The 18,916-nt window shown below is 46.3% G+C and overlaps 1 protein-coding gene across 27 annotated transcripts in view; it reads right to left on the bottom strand.

Annotated features, from left to right (window-relative positions):
* dlg2 (discs, large homolog 2 (Drosophila)) overlaps positions 1-18,916 on the bottom strand; it is a 62,502-nt gene that overhangs the window by 40,710 nt on the left and 2,876 nt on the right. For 17 of the 27 annotated variants that reach the window (XR_008953583.1, XR_008953582.1, XM_057053852.1 and 14 more), the window contains exons 4-7: positions 14,120-14,271; positions 12,416-12,478; positions 2,693-2,776; positions 1,733-1,894 (exon numbers count right to left, since the gene is read on the bottom strand). Coding sequence is in view for 25 of the 27 variants with exons in the window: in XM_057053852.1 (XP_056909832.1) it covers positions 1,733-1,894; positions 2,693-2,776; positions 12,416-12,478; positions 14,120-14,271 (461 nt within the window). In the remaining 2 variants the exon portion in view is untranslated. Of the gene's footprint in view, positions 1-1,732; positions 1,895-2,692; positions 2,777-4,703; positions 4,939-10,671; positions 11,256-11,906; positions 11,988-12,415; positions 12,479-14,119; positions 14,272-14,789; positions 15,043-18,916 lie in introns of those variants that run through there. The other 10 variants (XM_057053870.1, XM_057053871.1, XM_057053853.1 and 7 more) reach the window with 10 other exon arrangements.

Here is an 18,916-nt window from a genome sequence, read left to right as displayed (position 1 = left end):
TAGTTCTTGACCATTTCAATTGTTGGTCTTAATGAAAAGTGAAAAGTTCCAGCAGTACAATTACTACGAGTCAGGCTGGAGTGGTGCTTTAAGTGCCCGGAGTTTGCTTCACGGGAAATTCATCTTCAAGTTTTCTGTAAGACCGAAAGCTTTATTGTTCTCTGGAACAGCTAAATGCAACGACTGAACCTTCCAATTTAAAAGGAAGTAGGGGAGGGATGCACGCAGACCATTTTCTCACTGCTCACAGAGACACTTGGTCCTAAATCCTGTGTGGGGCGTCGCCGTGACAGCGCCATTATCTCACACGGCAGGCTCGGGGCAAATATTTAAATTAAGATCTGGATCTCGGCCACCAGCGAGCGTCTCCACGGCAGCTCTCATCATCGACGCACAAACAAAACAACTCAGCTTTTCACAAGTTAGCGAAGAGCTTGATACATTTCCACGAAGCTACCAAATGATGTATTCTATATAAAATATCTCCTGTCGCACCGATGTCGGGACAAATGTGGCTAAACTATTGCCTTATTGCCACAACAGCCTGTCCTTATAACACTCAACCACTTATAACACTTGTCTCTTTTTTCCTTTAGCTCAATCCCGCTGAAATCTTCCGTATTTCTGTCTTTAGAGGAAATAAATTCTTAAAAAGCTCTGTTACCGACTTCAATCGCAAGCATCAGATGCAGCGTTGGTATTATTGTCCCCCTTTAAACCTTTAGCTTCATGGCTTTGCTGAAATTCAAATGAAATATCCACTGGCACATACTTAATTTCGGAAGAGGTTACGAACTTACCAGAGCAGATTTTGATCCACATGTTTAATTTGGAGGAGCACGTCTGGTTTCAGATGTTGCGTCTTGTGTTTCCTGTTTCTATCTCGTGTTTAGTTTTATGGTCTCTTTACTGATTTTAGACTCCGACACATCGCACCGTAATATTGTGGTGCTGATTGAAAAATATTTTCCTTTCAACATTAATAAAAGTAAGAGATGCAAACAAGTAAAGTAGGGGTCTGTTTCTTCTCTCTTTTTGAGAAAATTGAGCCCTTGCAGCACTAAGGGGAACTTTATTTGCTTTGATAGATGACAAAGCCCAGATAGAGTAGAATAACTACATCTTACTGAAGTAACATTTCGAGCAAAATATATACACAATATATTTGTCATGTACTTTGTCGGGGTCAGACCAGGGCAGGAAAAACTGAAATGGACTCAGGGGCTGCAGCTAAGAAGTTGAATTAAATTAAAGGATTTAAGAACTCAGTTCATTAGGACTAAAAAAACCGCATATGTAATGATCGGAAATGGAAAACAGCCTTTGACGAGAGGTAGGTTGATTAATACCAAAATATTTACGCGTTGCACTTACTGACATGGCAGCTTGAGCAATTCTAATAAGATATTTGCAGCACTGCCATTTCAGTAGAGAGATATTAATCTGGCCACAACGTCCTCTCTCGAGTTTAGTTGGCGTTGACAGGAGCATCAAAGTGACAACACTGCCCCCTGCTGGCTCACATTGGACCTCACCGCTGTCCAGATCAGGACAGGCTTCATGAATCCACTGCAGAGGAAAAAGTGCACCGACCCGGATCATTCTGTAGTTTCTAAAAATCCCAACCAACAAGTGCACTCTGACATTGAGAGGCAGCTTAAAGGACAAACGAATGAGGCCACGTCCATTAGAATAACGCCCGCGAGTGTGAGCGTCATCCTGGCATTCTTACCTTGAGAGGAGAAATGTGGGCGTGGGACACATAGCCGTGCACGTTCTCGATCTCAGAGAGGTTCTTCTCAGACACGTGCACCAGTTCAGGCGTGACCTCGTTGGTTAGGCGCAGGAATCCCTGGTCGTGAGGAGGCGAGTCGTCATCTTGGTAGTTGTACTGCTGCAAGTGTGAGAAGCATTTCACCCGAGTCAAAATATAGCACAGCAGGGGAAAAAGAGGAGAGAATATGTCCATGTAAGACAAATAAATAAAAATAGGATCAAATGATTGGGACGCAGGACAGTAGGCTTAACTGTACGATAATAAAGGATGCGAGAAAGCAAAGATTATGGGCTTTATGGGGGGGTCTTGAATGATTTCTTAATAAAAAGTTACATGTACATTTTGACTTTGTATGCAGGATTGTAGTGCTCGTCTTAGACTTTAGTTGTGTTTAGTTGTGAGCTCCAATGGAAGTAAGACGTGCTACGTCTGGTCATTAGCCTACACACACGTGGTCTTTGTTCAGTTCCTGCATTAACTTACTGTTTGGTCAGAGGCCAAAGGTGTTTTTTACAGATTCATTAAGCTTTCCAGCATTTATAGTTAATCCTTGTCATGATTTAACTCCCACTAGGAAGATTTTAATAGATTAAACAGCACCTTTACCTATGAATAACTGTGGATAACATTCCTCCACAAAGCTCAGTCAAGTGCTGCATAATTATGTTGGCTGGGCTCTCTTTAGGTTGAGTCAGACATAGTTTTAGGTCATATTTATACAGAAATAGAGAGAAATCAGTGTTAGACACCATGAGAACGTGAGGATGAGAATTAGATCCACAGATGACAGCAACGAAGCTTTATTGACTGAGGTGAACATGTGAAATGACACAACGACATGAGCAGTAAATGGTGGCAGAAAAGGGTAACAGGAAAAAAAAGAGGTCTGGAAATACCCCATCCCTCCTCTCTCACCCAGGAAGTGTTCGTCAAGGCGGGGTTCATGCAGGGTGGGGGCGGGCCGTTGTGGGGTGACCGCTGTACTGCCGCTGGTCTGTTCTGGGGAGAGCAACAGGACCATATATGACTACACAGGCCGACTCCTCCTAGATGACCATCTCAGCTAAGCTTCCACACGTTCATCCGTAAACAAGGAGCGCCGCGGCCGGCTGAGAAGTTGGTGGACAGCAGCACGAGCGGGCGGATGCGAACGGGGCGAGTATACAAGGGTCCAAAAACCTCTGCAGAGGAAGAGGCCAGAAGAGCAACGGAGAGGATTCATTCCAACCAGAGATTGCAGCGATGTGGGAATTGTGACGCTCCAGTGATCGGTTACAGCGATATAAAGAGCTGCATCCTCGTGTCAGCGGGAGGATGCAGCTCCGGGCCCACCACATATCTGCTCGCGGGCGTCCCAAGAATAGCAGCGGAGGAGGTCGGCCCCAGTTGCTTCTACACAAATGGAATAAGGCAAAAGAAAATCCAACATAAGACGCAGCGATGCTAAAAATGTTTTGGTGAAATCAGTGTAGCTTCATTCTAAAATTAAAGGCTTAAACGCCAACGAGTATGGTATTAATACTTAATATTTTGGACTATCACCATCCCGTCAGTTTAATATCAAAGCTACACAATATTGCTTGTGCTTAGATATATTCAATCCGCTGTACCAGAGAGAAGAATCGATCCAATAATTACTCATTGGTTTTATTTAAATAAGACGAAATGATTCAAAAACACCAAACAGGCAAATAATTCCAGGTTCTCAGGAGAGCTGGGTGCTAAATGTCTCATTTGTTTTCCATTTATAGCAACATTAGCGGGCTTGCATCATTTTCCCATGGCTTGGTACATGCTGGGAATCGTGTCAGGGGAGGAGAAAGGAGGACTTGGATGTAAGAGGGCTGGTGATGTTGAGCAGAGAGCGGAAGCCTCATCTTGGCCTGGCTGAGGCTGCCAACGGCAGAGCTGCGCATGGGAGGTCTTGTGTCACGCTCCACTGACAACATCCCTCTCTGATGTTCACTCCGGCCCTCACCAACAGACTCAAGATGAGATGGAAATGAGGGATGGCGTGTCCGAAGGCAGATTCCGAGCCTCTGCGTGGATCTAGCGTGGAATCACCCAGCAGTTATGCGCGCTGACCTAATTCCGTGGCTGCGTGTACCTACGCTGGACCCTTTCCCCGCTTCCCCCTTATCACCCGAGGAGGACGAGCCGAGCGAAGGGTAAAAACACCAGCTGCTTCATTTCTCCATTGGCTTCCTACAACAACCACGTCATTTTGTTAAATCCTAAAAACAACTCCATAAATTCCCCTTCCTATCGATGCTTGTCTCATGGCAACTGGGTCCAAATGTCACGTCAGGTGATTTTGAAAGCATATTTAAAATTTGCGGCCGTGAAACCTGCAGTTTGGTGACAAATGACGGTGATTTAGGAGAAGAAGAAGATGCTTGGGGGATGTTTGGAGCTCATCTTGAAGGGATTTGCTCTTTTTTCTTCGAAGGCAGGTGTAATTTAGCTAAAAACATCTCAATGCGGAGGCAAAGGAGGTGCCTGCTGCCTCACCTCCTCCCCCAAACACAGCACACGTCTCATAACGAAAGCCGACAACTCTTAGCGGGCCGGTCCTGCTCCTGTTGTGAAATACTGACCTTATTTTGGAGACGGGCCAAGAGCAGGTATGAGCGGAGCACGAAAATAAAGGCAAGTTTCCGTCAAGCAGCTCAGCGCACGGAGCTAACTCTGATGCGTACGGGAGGGATTGTGGAGCATTAGCACAGCTGCTCCATTAAGCCCCAGTAAGCATTAATAAAGCTCCAGGGCTGCAGATGGGAAACAAAACTGGACACATTCGTACCAATGACTTCAAAGTTTCCAAAAGCTGCCTCACTGATCAGCCACGCAAGAGATATCCAACATTTCTGTCACTGGTTCACGCTAACTGTGGTCTGACTGTGAAGCGAAGGCATCAGCAACTTACCTGGCAACCGAATATCAACGACAACGAGTTGTTCGCGCAGGCAACTTTGCAGTGGCACAACAGCGGGGTGCACTCGGGGCTTTTCACTATCGGAGACATTCCCGAGAGCGACGCAAGCTGTCCGACGGAGTCAAAAAGACGGAGAAGCTACGCCGTCGTCGGGCTGAACAGTCAGAGGAAAGGGCAACGCTCCTCGAGAGAAAGGTTACGCACATGGGCTCTGGATCGCACATGCACCAGCCCGCCCCCTCCCCTTTGCTCTCTCTCCACTACGCCGCATACCTACACGAGTCCGTCTTCACCCTCAGCACACAGAAACCTGCTCTTGTTCTTGTTCCTGCCCTATTTCCTGATGTAATCATAAGAAAGAGAAAGAAATAGTAAAAACCAGCAAAAGCCCCCTTGCATTAAGCAGCATTTATTGCCATACCTACACAGTACAGGTGCATTCTGGGAGGAAGGGCCTTGCTCAAGGGCCCTGAAGATGAAGGTGGGGACGTGTGGCAGCTTTGACCTTGTATCAGGCAGCATCTCTAAATACCACAGCCCACAATTACCCCACACATCCGTGGCATTAATGTAAATGTACGGTGTGAGAGCAGAAAACCGCTCTGGGAACTGAACCACTAGATGGAACTGTAACACGGAGGATCGCGCTCCCCGTCTCCCCGTCTCCTGTGGAGGAACTGTGAGGCTCGGCTATTTTGAGTATAGGCCCAATTCTCGCCATCTCAGCCAGGCCGATGTCCACGTCCACAGGCTCGTTCTCCTACCTGAGCTCAGCGGGGGGCCAGGATGCCCTTTTATTGAATCAGGCTACTCAATGACTCCCACAAACCATCCTGCAACCTTCCCAAAACAATCCAAAAGTGCAACAAAAGGACAAAAGACAGAATATGCCAACCCAAATCTTCAAGCTGTTAACTCCCTGTTGGTATTACTGGATACCGGAGTTTATTTTAGACATGAATTCGTCTATTCATGTCAAACAGGACGCGGGATACAAGAGTAAAATCCGCCCACTCGCTGGATGATGGATGTGTTTACACATCACACTTCTCCCACATTATGTTAATGATCCCATTGGGAAAATGCCCTTTCAAGAAAAACAAACACACTCTGACAAGAAGCTGTTTTAGGCACAAACACAGAATCTGCATTAAATATGACAAATCCGCGTTGACTCTGCCTCACACTCTTTTAGGCCCTTTTCTTCTTTGCAACAATGCAAACTAGCAATTTATTTTCCAACGTTGCATCCTAAAGTCAACAGAATCAGCCTGAGGAGCCCCCAGAGCCTGAAGCTGTGTCTCTGTGAGGCTCCTTTCCTCTCCTCCACCTCCATAACCAGCGACATCCCAGTCACGGCGCCAGCGCTGGTGCACAGGTTTCCCGCCCCCGTCCCACCCGCTGCTTTTGGAGATCCTCAGTTTTAAGGATGACGTACGCAACAGTCGCGTTTGAACGATAATAGCTAACGATAATAATCGTTACACACCTGTGGAAGAGCTGAACAACGAGCTGAACCACTGTCATTTGAAGCTTTTTCTTCAAGAAAGAGTCACGAATTATGGTCTATATGGGGAATATTGGAACCACCTGGCCAAAAACTGAAATCTCTGGAGAGAAAACATGATGTGTGTGTGAGTGTGTGTGTGATGAACTACTAACCAGTCCTAACCAGCGCAACTGTGAGACTGGATGGATGAATTAATTCCACTTTACATCGACAAAGCTACAGCTAGAGATGATTTTACGTTTGCTTTTTAACAGTTGTGCTAAGTGCTAACAGTTGTGCTAATGGAACCGATCCAAACACAAAGAAAAGGGGGTAAACCCTGTGGATTATAAAATGTAATCTAATCTGTAGAATCCACTCCCGATCGCAGTCACACTCGCGGGGATTATCTGCTTTTTTCCTAGAAGCACCATTGGTTTGAAAGCAGGTGACAAAAACGAGCATTTTTAAGGTTTAAGGTTCCCCTGCGTGTCATTGTGCTCCAGGATTCCTCATGGCGTGCACGTTCGCTTGTTTAGGAGGCCGAGCGTCAGCGGAGGAGAGGAACGCGCGGCCCGGGGAGGAACTACGGGAGTTTGCTGCAGTTCACTGCTGCAGAACCTGCCCAGAACCTTCCAGCCGCTGCACACACACACACACACACACAGGTTCCCCCTCCTCATCACTTGCATTAGTAGAGAGTAAATGGCTGCCGTGTCTTACCTCCAACATCTTTCCCTTCCTCTCCTCCATGCCTGTGTGAATTACGTCCATGTATGAGTGTGTGTGTGTGTGTGTGTGTGTGTGGGCGTGTGTGTACAGTGTGAACGTAAGAGTAATTCAACCTAGTGGCTATGCTGGGAAGTGCTCTCCTCAAACTACAGCCTGTTTGCTGGCAGCACTGAGACGAGCTGCTCGCTGTGCTGGACTCTGTGTGTGTGTGTGTGTGTGTGTGTGTGTGTGTGTGTGTGTGTGTGTGTGAGTGTGTGTGTGCCTGTGATAGATGGCTTCCCCATCACTGCACCAGCAACTGCAGCAATGAGGTTGCTCCACAGCTGGGAGTTTAGCCAACAAGACACAAAGAGCTAAATATGTGTTTTCTTATTCTCTGAACAAAACACGCTGAATAAACTAGAGTGACAGAGTGAAAAAGGAATTATAGAAGCGTTTGGATGTGCACATTACATCGGCACTGGCCCTGGAACTGTAAGTGGTCGTCGTTGAGATGCTTCTACATCTTGATTAGAGGCCACATTTAATTAAACCATGGACATTGATGGAGAGGACTCATCCAAGGCCTCATGAGCCCAGAAGAAAAGAGAGTGGGAAGCTTTAAATCCGGAATTCTACTGCACAAAGTTGGCCGGGAACCAGTCTGGAGCGACCGGGACTCCCGGAGTTGTCTGAACGTACTGAGCTATCTGGGGGGAAACGTCCTGTTCTGGTTGGGTTCTGGCAGCGTGTTCTCTAAACCCAGACAGAACCTCTGTAGTGTGATGGGTCAGAAGTTGTTAGTCGGTGGGGTTTGTGCAGAAAAGTAGCTAACGGGGCGGGGTAGCGAGGGAACATGTTCTTTTCTTTCCTATGATTCCATCTGGAGCGCGGGATACTGCAGTACTGGACATTTTCCCATAAGGCTCTGGGCTCTGACGTTCAGGTGGTGTCCTGGGATTACCTGTGTGGGACAGGTAAGAACGTAGATGATACAGACAAGCCTGGAGAGCCGGTTTACCTCCGCCATTCCTCACCCACCGCCGCAGCGCTACTTTATATTCGGTTCAAGGTCACCAGCGATTCCTGCACGGCCTGGGCTAGCTGTGATATCACCTGGATTTCCTGAGCTAGCTGTGATATCACCAAGATTTCCTGAGCTAGCTGTGATATCACCTGGATTTCCTGAGCTAGCTGTGATATCACCAAGATTTCCTGAGCTAGCTGTGATATCACCTGGATTTCCTGAGCTAGCTGTGATATCACCTGGATTTCCTGAGCTAGCTGTGATATCACCTGGATTTCCTGAGCTAGCTGTGATATCACCTGGATTTCCTGAGCTAGCTGTGATATCACCTGGATTTCCTGAGCTAGCTGTGATATCACCAAGACCTTGGCCTTGTACTGTAGGAAGCTCGTTGCTGCACATTTCCAAAGGATGGGTCTAATCCCTGGAGCTGGATGAAAAGATGTTCTCACAGCGAGATATCTTTTTTTATTTAAAAAAAGACCAATACTGGGGTGACTAAGTGTCCGTTTCCGTAGCGACTAGTGTTATTAAAACAGCCAAATGCTCGTGACTGACTGATAAAATGTTGACTACACTCTGACTACCTTCCCACTTTAGCGTCACTGACTATAACAGGGTGAACGACGGACACGGTTAAAGGTTTTGCCTTTCCCAGGAAGCACGTCGTCACCTTTTCTAACCTCCGCAGATGCAACACAGAAGGTCAAGTTCAATCTAGCCGACAGGTTCTTCTCCTCCAAGATGATTCCAAGAAGCTACACTTCTTAAGCTATGGACAAACGGGTTGGGGAGACGGACGGACGGACAGACAATTATATTCTCGGCCGTCGTCGCGCATCACCACTTCCTGAATCGGCTCCAGACGGATGAACGCAGGAGCCAAACGAGTCAAGGTTAAAAACAGATTCGGCTGATTCCCACGTGGAAAAAAAAAAAAAAAAAAGCCGCATCAAAGATCTAAAAACAGCAACAAACAGAGTCGACGGAACATCGACGCGCATAAGAAGCGAGACGTATGCTGCACACGTTCATTATGAATGGATGAATGCTCAGAGTAGGAGCACATCTAATATTCCCTGGGTCACGGCCAACCTCGTGACACGCGCACGGAGCCACGTACAACTGCTGCCCGATGTTGTCAACGTTGCTACGGCAACAAAGAGCATCTCTGCCGGGTGATTTCATCCCTAGAATACTCTTTAAATGGTTTATTTTGATATAAAGCTAAATATAGAATTCACTGTTTACTGGGAGAAAACTGAAAAGGAAAGAGAAGCTCAACTTTTACTGGCTAGACTGGTGTGAAAGTGGCTTTTATAGAAAATCGAGGGGGAAAAACCGGAACGTTGGGCTTGATCAGGAAGGAGCTGCCGCGCGCGCGCGTGTGTGTGTGCTGCCAACACCAACACATTAAATAACTGCTCTTTTAAATGAGGTCAAGCACTTTCTTGTGTTCCTCAAATATGCCTTCTGATTACTGCAAAAATAGTCTTTACACACTATAATATTAAAAAAGAAGCCCTGTAGGTACACACACACACCATGAAAATTACAGAATTATGAATAACAGTCACCCGTAATCAGCAATTTTTCATTGTACCAACTAAACAACATATTTTTCTACTTTTTCTTGATGTGATAGTTGCACTTTGCCTTTGATCTTGGTAATAAATATACAGCAACGTGAGTTGTTTCTATATTAAAAGAGAACCTCTCTCGGTATTGCTAAACCAATTGTGAATATTTCAAAAATATCGTTTTCACGCCCCTTTTTAATGTCAACCATGTTTCTCAGCGACGCCGTTGTGAGTACTGCACTTTCACCATAAACAGCCTTATTTACACTTTATTTACACTTACACTTAACTTACACTTATTTACACAAGTCATCTTTTTAGTTTTGCCTCCTTTAACACTGTTAAATCCGCTGAATTAATGCTGTCGCCCAGCACCGAACCACCTGCACACTTCACGCGTCAGAGGGGAAACGTTTGGGGCCCGACACTGAGCCCTGGGGGACACCACGAGCACGTCCACAGCAGTGATTAGTTATCAAAGGCTTGTACGAGATCAGAGAAGACTCCTATCGTATGTTTTCAGTTTAATCCAGTTTCTAAATGACTGATTCTGGAAGTATTTTACATGATACAATGTATCAAAAATAAACCCAATGATGCTGAATTGTTGTTCACAGGATTCATAGTTGGTGTGAAAAGAAATAAGGAAAGAAACCATCATTAATCATTAATAGGTTCATTAATGAGGGGAAGCCAGAAAAGAGCTTCCAGAAGAAGCTTTTTGCAAGCAAGCAATGTCCAGAAGATTGTCGGGAAAGACCAGCCCAGGCTCTAACGATGGAGCCACCAGCATTCTCACAGGTTATTGTTGCTATTCTCACTGTGCAGCACAACTTTAGCCAAACTGCTGATGCTAACAGGGAAGCTTTGCTTCGCAGGCTGGGAGCCGGCTGAACAAAGTTTACCCCAACTTCTGCAGCCGTAACAGGACGCACGCGCGCCGATTCTCCCCACGCCCGGCGCACAAACACGTAGTCGCGTGCACGGCAGAAGCAAAACTGTCCAGATGGTTGTGGGAGACACACGAGCAAACACAAAACCATTCCCAAACAAGCAGGACAGAGCTTCCTTCCATCTGCTCGTCCCGCTCCAGTGCTCAAAAGCTCTCCCGTCTTCCCAACAATCCGTCCGGAGGAGCGCCGCTTCTCTTACCTTTGTGGTGACAATGCAGAGACAGTCCATGCTGGCCAGCAAAAAGGAAGGGGGGGGGGGACTTTCAGCCTATGCTCAAAGTCATCACCACTAAAATCATCACAGGAGGACAAAAAAAAGGATGTTGAGGAGAAAAACACAGCGGTATAGAAGGAGCAGAGCTGAATATTAAAGAGGTATCGTGTCTGAAGAAAAAGAGGAGGAGGAGGAGGAGGAGGAGGAGGAGGAGGAGGAGAGGGAGACACACGCGCGCACCAACGCTAGCAAAAGAAAGGAGCCACTGCAAACAGTTGCTGCTGCATGTGGGCCTCATGTGAGAATTGGGATTCATCCTCCACGATGCTGAAAGCACCGAGGGCTAGCGCAGACGCTCCATCCACCCAGCTCCTCGCCTCCTCCAGCCTCAAATCATTCCTCGGCTCTCATTCTTCCTGCCTCTTGTCTTGTTTCCAGCTCATCCTCTCCTCCTCCTCACTTTCCCTCGCTCGCCCGCTCCCTCTCTCTCTAAGCAGCATTAGCGAGAGAGCAAGAGAACAGTGTGAGGAACAGAGTCAGCACAGCAGAATAAATTTGATTCCCATATTGTGTCACGCTGGCTCTTAGCTGCCAAGGCAGACTGATGGTAGTTAATAATAACACTGGCGCTGTCCTCTTAAACCTCCCTCTCTCTCTCTCTCTCTCTATATATATATATATATATATGCACACACACACAAGAATTCACTACTGAGCCACGTTTGAACTGTTCCTAAGTCTTCTGGGACAAGCAGCTTTTCTTTCTGAATGGCTCTCAGTTTCATTAAGCAGCAATGTGTGGAAAATATCTGAGAAGATTCATTTTGGGTGTTAGAAGAGCATGTTGGGTCGTTCAAATTAAGACAGTACGTTCAAATGCTTCAGTACGGAAGGCGGTTGCCATCAGTGAGGAGATCATCAGTCTGCTGATTGCTCACACAACACAGCCAAAAAGTTGAAATTGAAAGTATCATTTTTAATCTGTTTATTTCCAACGTTTTCACTCCCTTGAGCTGTATTAGCTTACATTCATCCATTTGCTGCTTTTATAGCAGATTTCAGATAAGCTGCAAATAGTCCAAAGTGCTGTAGAGTATAATTACGGATGTCGAGACTAAATCCTAGATGTGCCCAGGGTGTTAGACGCGTCAGGAGAGACGTGACATCCTACCACGCCACCAAAATGAGCCTCGGAACTACTGCACATTTTTACATTTTACCTGTTGTTTGGAGCCGTCCTGCGGAGGAGGTGCGTTGCAAAACTTGACTTCAATGACAGCTTTCATTTGTGGACCAGGCAGCACGCAGGCATTCCCGCTCCCGTTCTTAGCGAACTCATCCCCCAGTCAGCTTAGCCTGCCTCTGCCAGAGCAATGGGGCTAATCCCCTCAGGTAATGTGGCTCCTGTAGCCACATCTTATTGAATTAGACAGAATAACCACCTTTGTAAGGACACCCGCTCCAATACACAAACTCCTCAACCGCTTGTAGTCCTTCAAATGATTCTTCCAAAGAGCAAAAACCATCTGGGGATTTAATATTGTACAGCAGCAGATGCTACTGGGCTCAGTCAGTTACAGCACTTTCTACTGAGGAATATTCCACGGATCAGAACACGATGGCAGGAGTGAGGACGGGGGGATCCAACCAGATGTACGGACAGGGGACGTGACGTGAAGAGCAAACCGCACAAGCACAAAGGCAGAAGAGCATAAATGTGTTAGCTTACCACAGAGGTGCAGTGCTGGTCCGACTCCATCCCACTGGGTTCCCCGCTGCTCTGATCCCTCTGCTGGAACCAACAAAACACATTCCTCAAACACGCAAACAGCCACACAGCAACAACAGCGTCGTGTAATATCCCCAAGCCTCACAGATTATTCCCTCCAGACATTTTTCAGGAACAACCCTAAAACTGTTGACGTGGCGCCTTTATTGGAAATACTGAATATTTTGGGTCAGTTACGCAACCACTGGCTCTGACAGATCACTGGTGTCATTGATCTGTCTGTCGGCTGCTTCCTAATTACGTCTTTAATTAGAAGCAGAGATGGTAAGCCTACAGGTGCTTGCGCTGACCAAAAATAGCGCTGGCGGCGCGCTAAGGCTTGTTACAAACCCGTTCGTTTGTGGGCTTTCATCTTGAAATTGAAGTAAGCTGATGTTGGCGCGCTTAATAAACTAATAAATTCCTAATAAAAGCTTGGAACAGGGACACTGCTACCTATATGACTTCTTTAAGTGCTTGGTGAGTGCTTGTTTGATTATAGTTCCTTTAGCAATGCCACATTTTAAACTCCTCAAAAACACACTTTTTACACCGATGACCAGCTCTGTTAATCATCTGTCTCGTTAATTCATCACACGCTTCTATGAATCAGCTCTTCCTTCTACACAAGGTGTTGATGTCTGGGCTCTTGTTCCTCGCCTCCAATATGCTGCAAAGATGTCAGCAAGCACCAATCAGCACCTCCCACGAGTCGCCTCTGAGCGTTTCCTCTCAGGTCTGCAGTGCTAGCGGCGAGTTAGCCACTGGCATTTACCGGCGCTCACCCCTGCAACCGGCTGTCGCGTTGGTCGTTTGAACGTTCCATGAAATTACGCTATTAGCCGAGTCTGGACAATCGATATTGGGCTAAGCTAGCAAAGCTAGGTCACGGCTGAGATTCCAAACACTTTAGAGCAGGGGTCCCCAAACATTTTCCTGTGAGGGCCACATAACTTTTCCCTTCTCTGATAAGGGGCCGGGGTCAGTTTGTAACAGAAAAAGTGTGAGGATTGCAGGAGAAAATTTAAAAATAAAATAAAAAATTATTGTTTTCAAGAAAGCACAATCAAATAACCCTTTCTGGATTCTTCACAGAACAAAAGTCTGGAAATAAATAACAACAGTATTAATAAAATAAATAATAACCAAATAACCCTCTCTACTAACTAATAGTTAATAATGAAAATCGTTCATAACTAAGGAACATTTTATTGGAAAAGTCCAACTTTATTATCAAATACAAATACACATATATGAAAAAAAAATCAAAATGCTTTCTGGTATTGTTCAGGGGGCCGGACCAAATGTGGAGGCGGGCCGTGTCCGGCCCACGGGCCGTAGTTTGGGGACCACTGCTTTAGAGAATCAATCACAGGGGAATAAAAAACTGGTGGAAACGGGTTTGCCTACAACTTCACGGTCACCACGACGGCGGGCCCCTGGACGAGGCCCCTAAACCGCCCTTAACTGCGAGCTAAATGGCATCGTTTAATGAAAAGAGTCCTAAATAAATGCATAAAGTATAATTCATTACAATAATTCTCCTTGAGGGCCCGTTAGAGCAGACAGGAGGGAGAATTCAGTTGGTTTAAGCAAGTTTTATTGTCCAGTCCTGGTTTCTGAAAGATCAATGCAGACGACCTACAGAGACACTCGGATACTCACCGCTTCCACCGGGGAGACAGGAATTCCCAGCTCAGAGTGTTGGACAGAAACACACTTCTCCCATTTGTCCACCATGTGGTTGACCTCCTCCAGCTTTTGCTCACAACTCTTCTGCGTGTTCAGCAAGGTGATTTCATAGAACTCCTGTATATCTGTGGAAATACAGATTCAGGCACGGTGAAGTGTCATGACTCCCGCTAACACGGTGATACACAATTAAAACCATCTATAAACAAAACACATTTGCATTTAAATCCTATAGAGCTCCGCAATTCACTGTAAGACAGTTGTGTTTGTTCTATAAAGACAAATAAACAGTCCTAAATATAGGAATTAATTGTGCTTCAACATTGCATTGTATGATGTGGATGCGTACATAAAATATAAAATATAAACATACTCTATGTCTCCATATTCTGTACATTGTTAAACACATATTACTGTGAAGAGATGCGAGTGAAGCTTCCATCTGGGTGCGTGTACGACACAATATAGCCACTAATTATCAATCATTTGCACTGCGACACACAAAATCACTGGAATTTTTCCCGCTCTTAAAGTTAGGAATTTTGTTTCATTGGTAAAGTATTTTGAAAAAGCTGCGACTACTCATCAACCAGGAGCGCCCGCGGCTACGGGCAGCGGCTGGATCGAGACCTTCCATTCATACCCGTTCGGCAGCTGAAAGTCCAAGTGCGGCAGAGCCTCCCTGCTCCCTTCTGCCATGTCGGAGTGATGCTTTCCACGGCAACAGCGCGCTTGTGGGAGGACCAGATGTCTGGTGGCAGGCTAACACGCGGCTAATCCTCAGACACAGAGGCCGCCTGTTCCTTTCATTGCAGACAATGACCTTCCCCTCCACATAACTGCTTTCTAATTCAGCTCTCTCCTGCTTAACATGCGTCCCAAAGCCAGGCAAGTCCACCACAACATAAAATAAAAGACCCTTTTCTCCCCGCTTGGGCGCGGCGTAGCGTTCTATTAACACATGTAATGTAGTGAGACGGTTTTATATTCAAGGTTCATTCGCTCCCCGCCTGGCTGAGCTGATTTGGAGACGTCAGTTGTCGAGTGATTCAAGGCGACATCTTGCGTGTGGAAGGTATCGGGATCTTATTATGGAATAAGTGTGTAGGGCAAGGTGTGTGTCGCACACGTACACCTGCGTTGGCCATTTTCCTCTATGGATTCCCACCTGGCATGGCCATATTTCCTATATTAGCTCCTTCGGCCAAACAGTCCTGTTTAACTGCGTTAAATCTTGGCAGCACCACAGACGTGACCTCTCTCGGGTCCTGCTGGACTTCCAGATACAGGTTAACAGTTCTTGTTCTGGTGCTACTGGCTATTAGCAACAGGTGACGCTCTCCATTCTGCTCAAACAACATCTGAGTGAATATTTATGGCCGATTCTGTCACCTTGGTTCTGCCCACGTTGATTCATAACATTTATCCCTTAAGCTCGGGGAATTAGGTGCTAATCCATCAGCTTTATCACAGCAGACACAAACAAACTATGCTAAGTTATTAGTCAACGGCGCAACATGGATCGCGAAGGGAACCGTTTAAAACCAGCGCGTCCACGCGTAGTTAAACATCAGAGCGGAGAGTTGGCGAGAATCTTCGCTCTTCATCTTTATTTTAGTGGTAGAAAACAAACGCGCTCGTTCGACATTGATTACTTTAGCAGCTGTGACGGTATGATGTGAATTCCTCGTAAGTTTCTACGTTAACTATTATAAGTGAGCCAATAGGCAACCTTTTAATACTGGAACTAATCAAATCAGTGCTTTCAGAAGGATTTTCACTACTTTATACAACACAAACATAATCTTAATTCATTTCTTATTGTTATTAGCAGTAGTATCATTGTAGTCCTCTTATTACCGAGGCTAATGTTAACGTGTTATGCCGACTACATCACTTTAAGCTTCCCAGTACTCCCCAAAGGCAGGTGGCATCCTGCTCCTGCCCCTCTGGTGTTTCCTAGGCAACCCTGGAGTGGCTCAGGAGATGCGGATCCACTCTGACTTACATAATTCACAGATAACTTTAGTGCCGGCTTCCTCTAACGAGCACACATCTGACTGACACACAAGCAGCTAACAGACAGATGTGCTTCCGCACTGCTTTTTTCCAGGCTTATGTAACGGGTGGGTGGAGTGGGCTGGGACTTACAGTCAAGGCTCCTGTACGGCTGCGCTTCTTCAGGGAGCGATTATTCCAGCTGCATCCCCTCCCTGCAGCTATCCCTCCCCCACAGTGACTAAGGTACCAACTAATCCTTCTGTACCTCCAGAGTAACACACAGCCTACCAATTACCGATAATGCATCGCTCACTCCTCCGCTTCTGTTCCCGGTGGAAGTAAACTAAAATTTGAAGTAGACGGCAATGAAGCCAAACTGGGGAAACTGGGTGCACTGCAGGTACAGGAAAAAGAAGGAAAATAATCATAATGGAGCAATGGAAAAGGGAAAAATAGGGCTGACTCCGACACGACCTCCTGTACGAGTTCCATTATCGTGGATGATGACATCTTTTCTGATTAGATCTCTCATGTTTGAAGAGAGAAATGTTGAAAAAAAATCAAATAAAACCAATATATCCCTTAATGCAACATTTGTCCCTCACAATCATTTAAAGTTCCATCCATAAGCTCATGTTCAGCCGGATTTGGCCAAATTCACATCAAGGTTTAGTGGTTTAAAGTCCTGTAGTTGCAGAGACGTTTGCCATGAAAACAGGGCGCCTTTGACAGTAGAACCCTGTTGGAAGGGAGTCGTGACTGATGAATCACGGCCGCGAGTCTCTCCTTGACGGACACGTCTTTCTCAAGTGTGCGGCTAAGATTGGGGTCTGCAGAGAGAGTGGAGCGCGGGGCAGCGCAGCACAGCAGGGTCAGCAAAGTGTGTGGGCGTCCTCGCGACCTGGTGTAGGAGGAATAACTTCACGGGGAGCCCGCTAAAATAGCACAGCCAGATCAGCTGATGAGATCAGATGATAAGCAGACAAAACAAGCAATAATCTAACATTACGTGACACAGAATGCTAGACAAAAGCGCTACGCACTGATCTGATAGTCTGATCAAACGTCCACGACGCCGATCTAGGAAACTAATAGGCGACGGATACAGAAAACAGATGATGGAGACTCGACACTATTTCCATCCCATCTCAGCAGCTGTCGGTCTGTCCCTCTGGAGGGAAGCTCGAACGGTGTTCTGGCGCCCTCTGGTGGAGACTCAGCATAACGGCGCCGTGTGAACATGCAGCCCACACAGAATATTCACTTTAAACTAAGGTAAATGTGCTCAAGATCTGTCAGTAAAATTCATGACATTTAGAGGCAAGAAGACGGAACGATGGGCTGATTTTCACAAGGCTTCCTGTATCCACAGGCTTCTCATTTCCTGTTCTCCTATAGACCTCACCATCAGTATATTTGAGCCCCGTAAAAGCCACAGGAAGTGCACTCTCGGCATCAAACAAACGCTGACAGTTTTTGCATTTTGAGGATGAGCGTATTATTACAGCAGCTCCAGCATGTCAGCCCGACGGCGTGCTGCTCTGCGCCACGGCGCCCAGCCTCAAAATGCATGAGCCTCCCTCTCAGAGAGGCAGCCATACATCATTCATGGGTCCTATGTGGAAGAAGCGCTCCCAAACATGATGCGTTTGATCCAAGGAGGGATAAAAACCTTCAGGGGAGACCTTCAAACAGTTTATGGAAAATAGACAGAAATAATGGTTGTAAAATAAACTACAGTGGGACCTCTACTTACAAAATTAATTGGTTCCGAAATTAATTGCCCTAATCCGTTCCAAGCCCCCAAAAGTTCAGACACAATTTTTTTTATAAATCATAAAAATGCATCAAAACATGTAACAAATACATGTTACAATTAGATTACCGCACAATAAATGTCGGAATTCAGTGCAAGGCTTCTCCGGGAACAAAATGAACTTTATTACAGGCTAATCTTACATTAGCCGTCATTAGCAACGAACGTTAACACTTGTGGTAACACCGCCATCTAATGGACAAACATACGAACACCCACAATAAATAAAAGTTAAACGAAGGCGACGCTGGGATACACACAAACTTGTACATATTGACGTCCCTCCTAGCCAATGGGATGACAGGAAGATGCTAGGCGATAGCCAATGGCAGAGCAGCTACAAGCAAGTTTGTGTTCGCTAAACTCCGCGAGCTGCGAGTAGCAGCGGTAGCGTATTTTTGCCTTTCGTATCCTGAAATTTCTTTCGTAACAAGAGGAAATATTTTCCCGTTGAAGCGAATCGTCACCTGAAAATTCAGTTCGTACGGAATTTAGGTTCGTAAGTAGAGGCCCCGCTGTATGAACCCAAACAGAGACGAGGACAGGATCTATTTTCTCTGACCCATTATTGTGGGATGGTGCGAGCTCCCACTGCTGTCATCAGCAGGACTGATTTAATTAACACTGAGAGTGTTAAAGAAAGAGAAGGCTCCCAGGAAACCCCTCCAGCTGAGCAGCACCTTTTCACCCCCTGGCAGGAAAGAGCTGCGATAACCCCCCCTACACCTCCAGAGCAATCGCAGCAGCACGCGTCTGGAGGTAAATATCCTAAAGTAAATGACCAACTCTGGCTCCGCTCCCTCCTTTATCCCATAAGAGCGACTCTCTGCCTCCCTCCACAACAGGCTTGTCCACTCGCTCCGACTGGAGCTGCCCTCGGTGCCCTCGGCTGTCCGTTATCTCTGCAGCAGCACGTGCCTGCAGCCCGGCGCCACGCCACGCCGCCCCTCTGA

The sequence above is a fragment of the Takifugu flavidus genome, chromosome 14 (genome assembly GCF_003711565.1).
Source record: "Takifugu flavidus isolate HTHZ2018 chromosome 14, ASM371156v2, whole genome shotgun sequence".
In the NCBI taxonomy this organism is placed as follows: Eukaryota; Metazoa; Chordata; class Actinopteri; order Tetraodontiformes; family Tetraodontidae; genus Takifugu; species Takifugu flavidus.
Note: the sequence above shows the minus strand (reverse complement) of the source record. Positions and strands in the feature narration are given on the sequence as shown.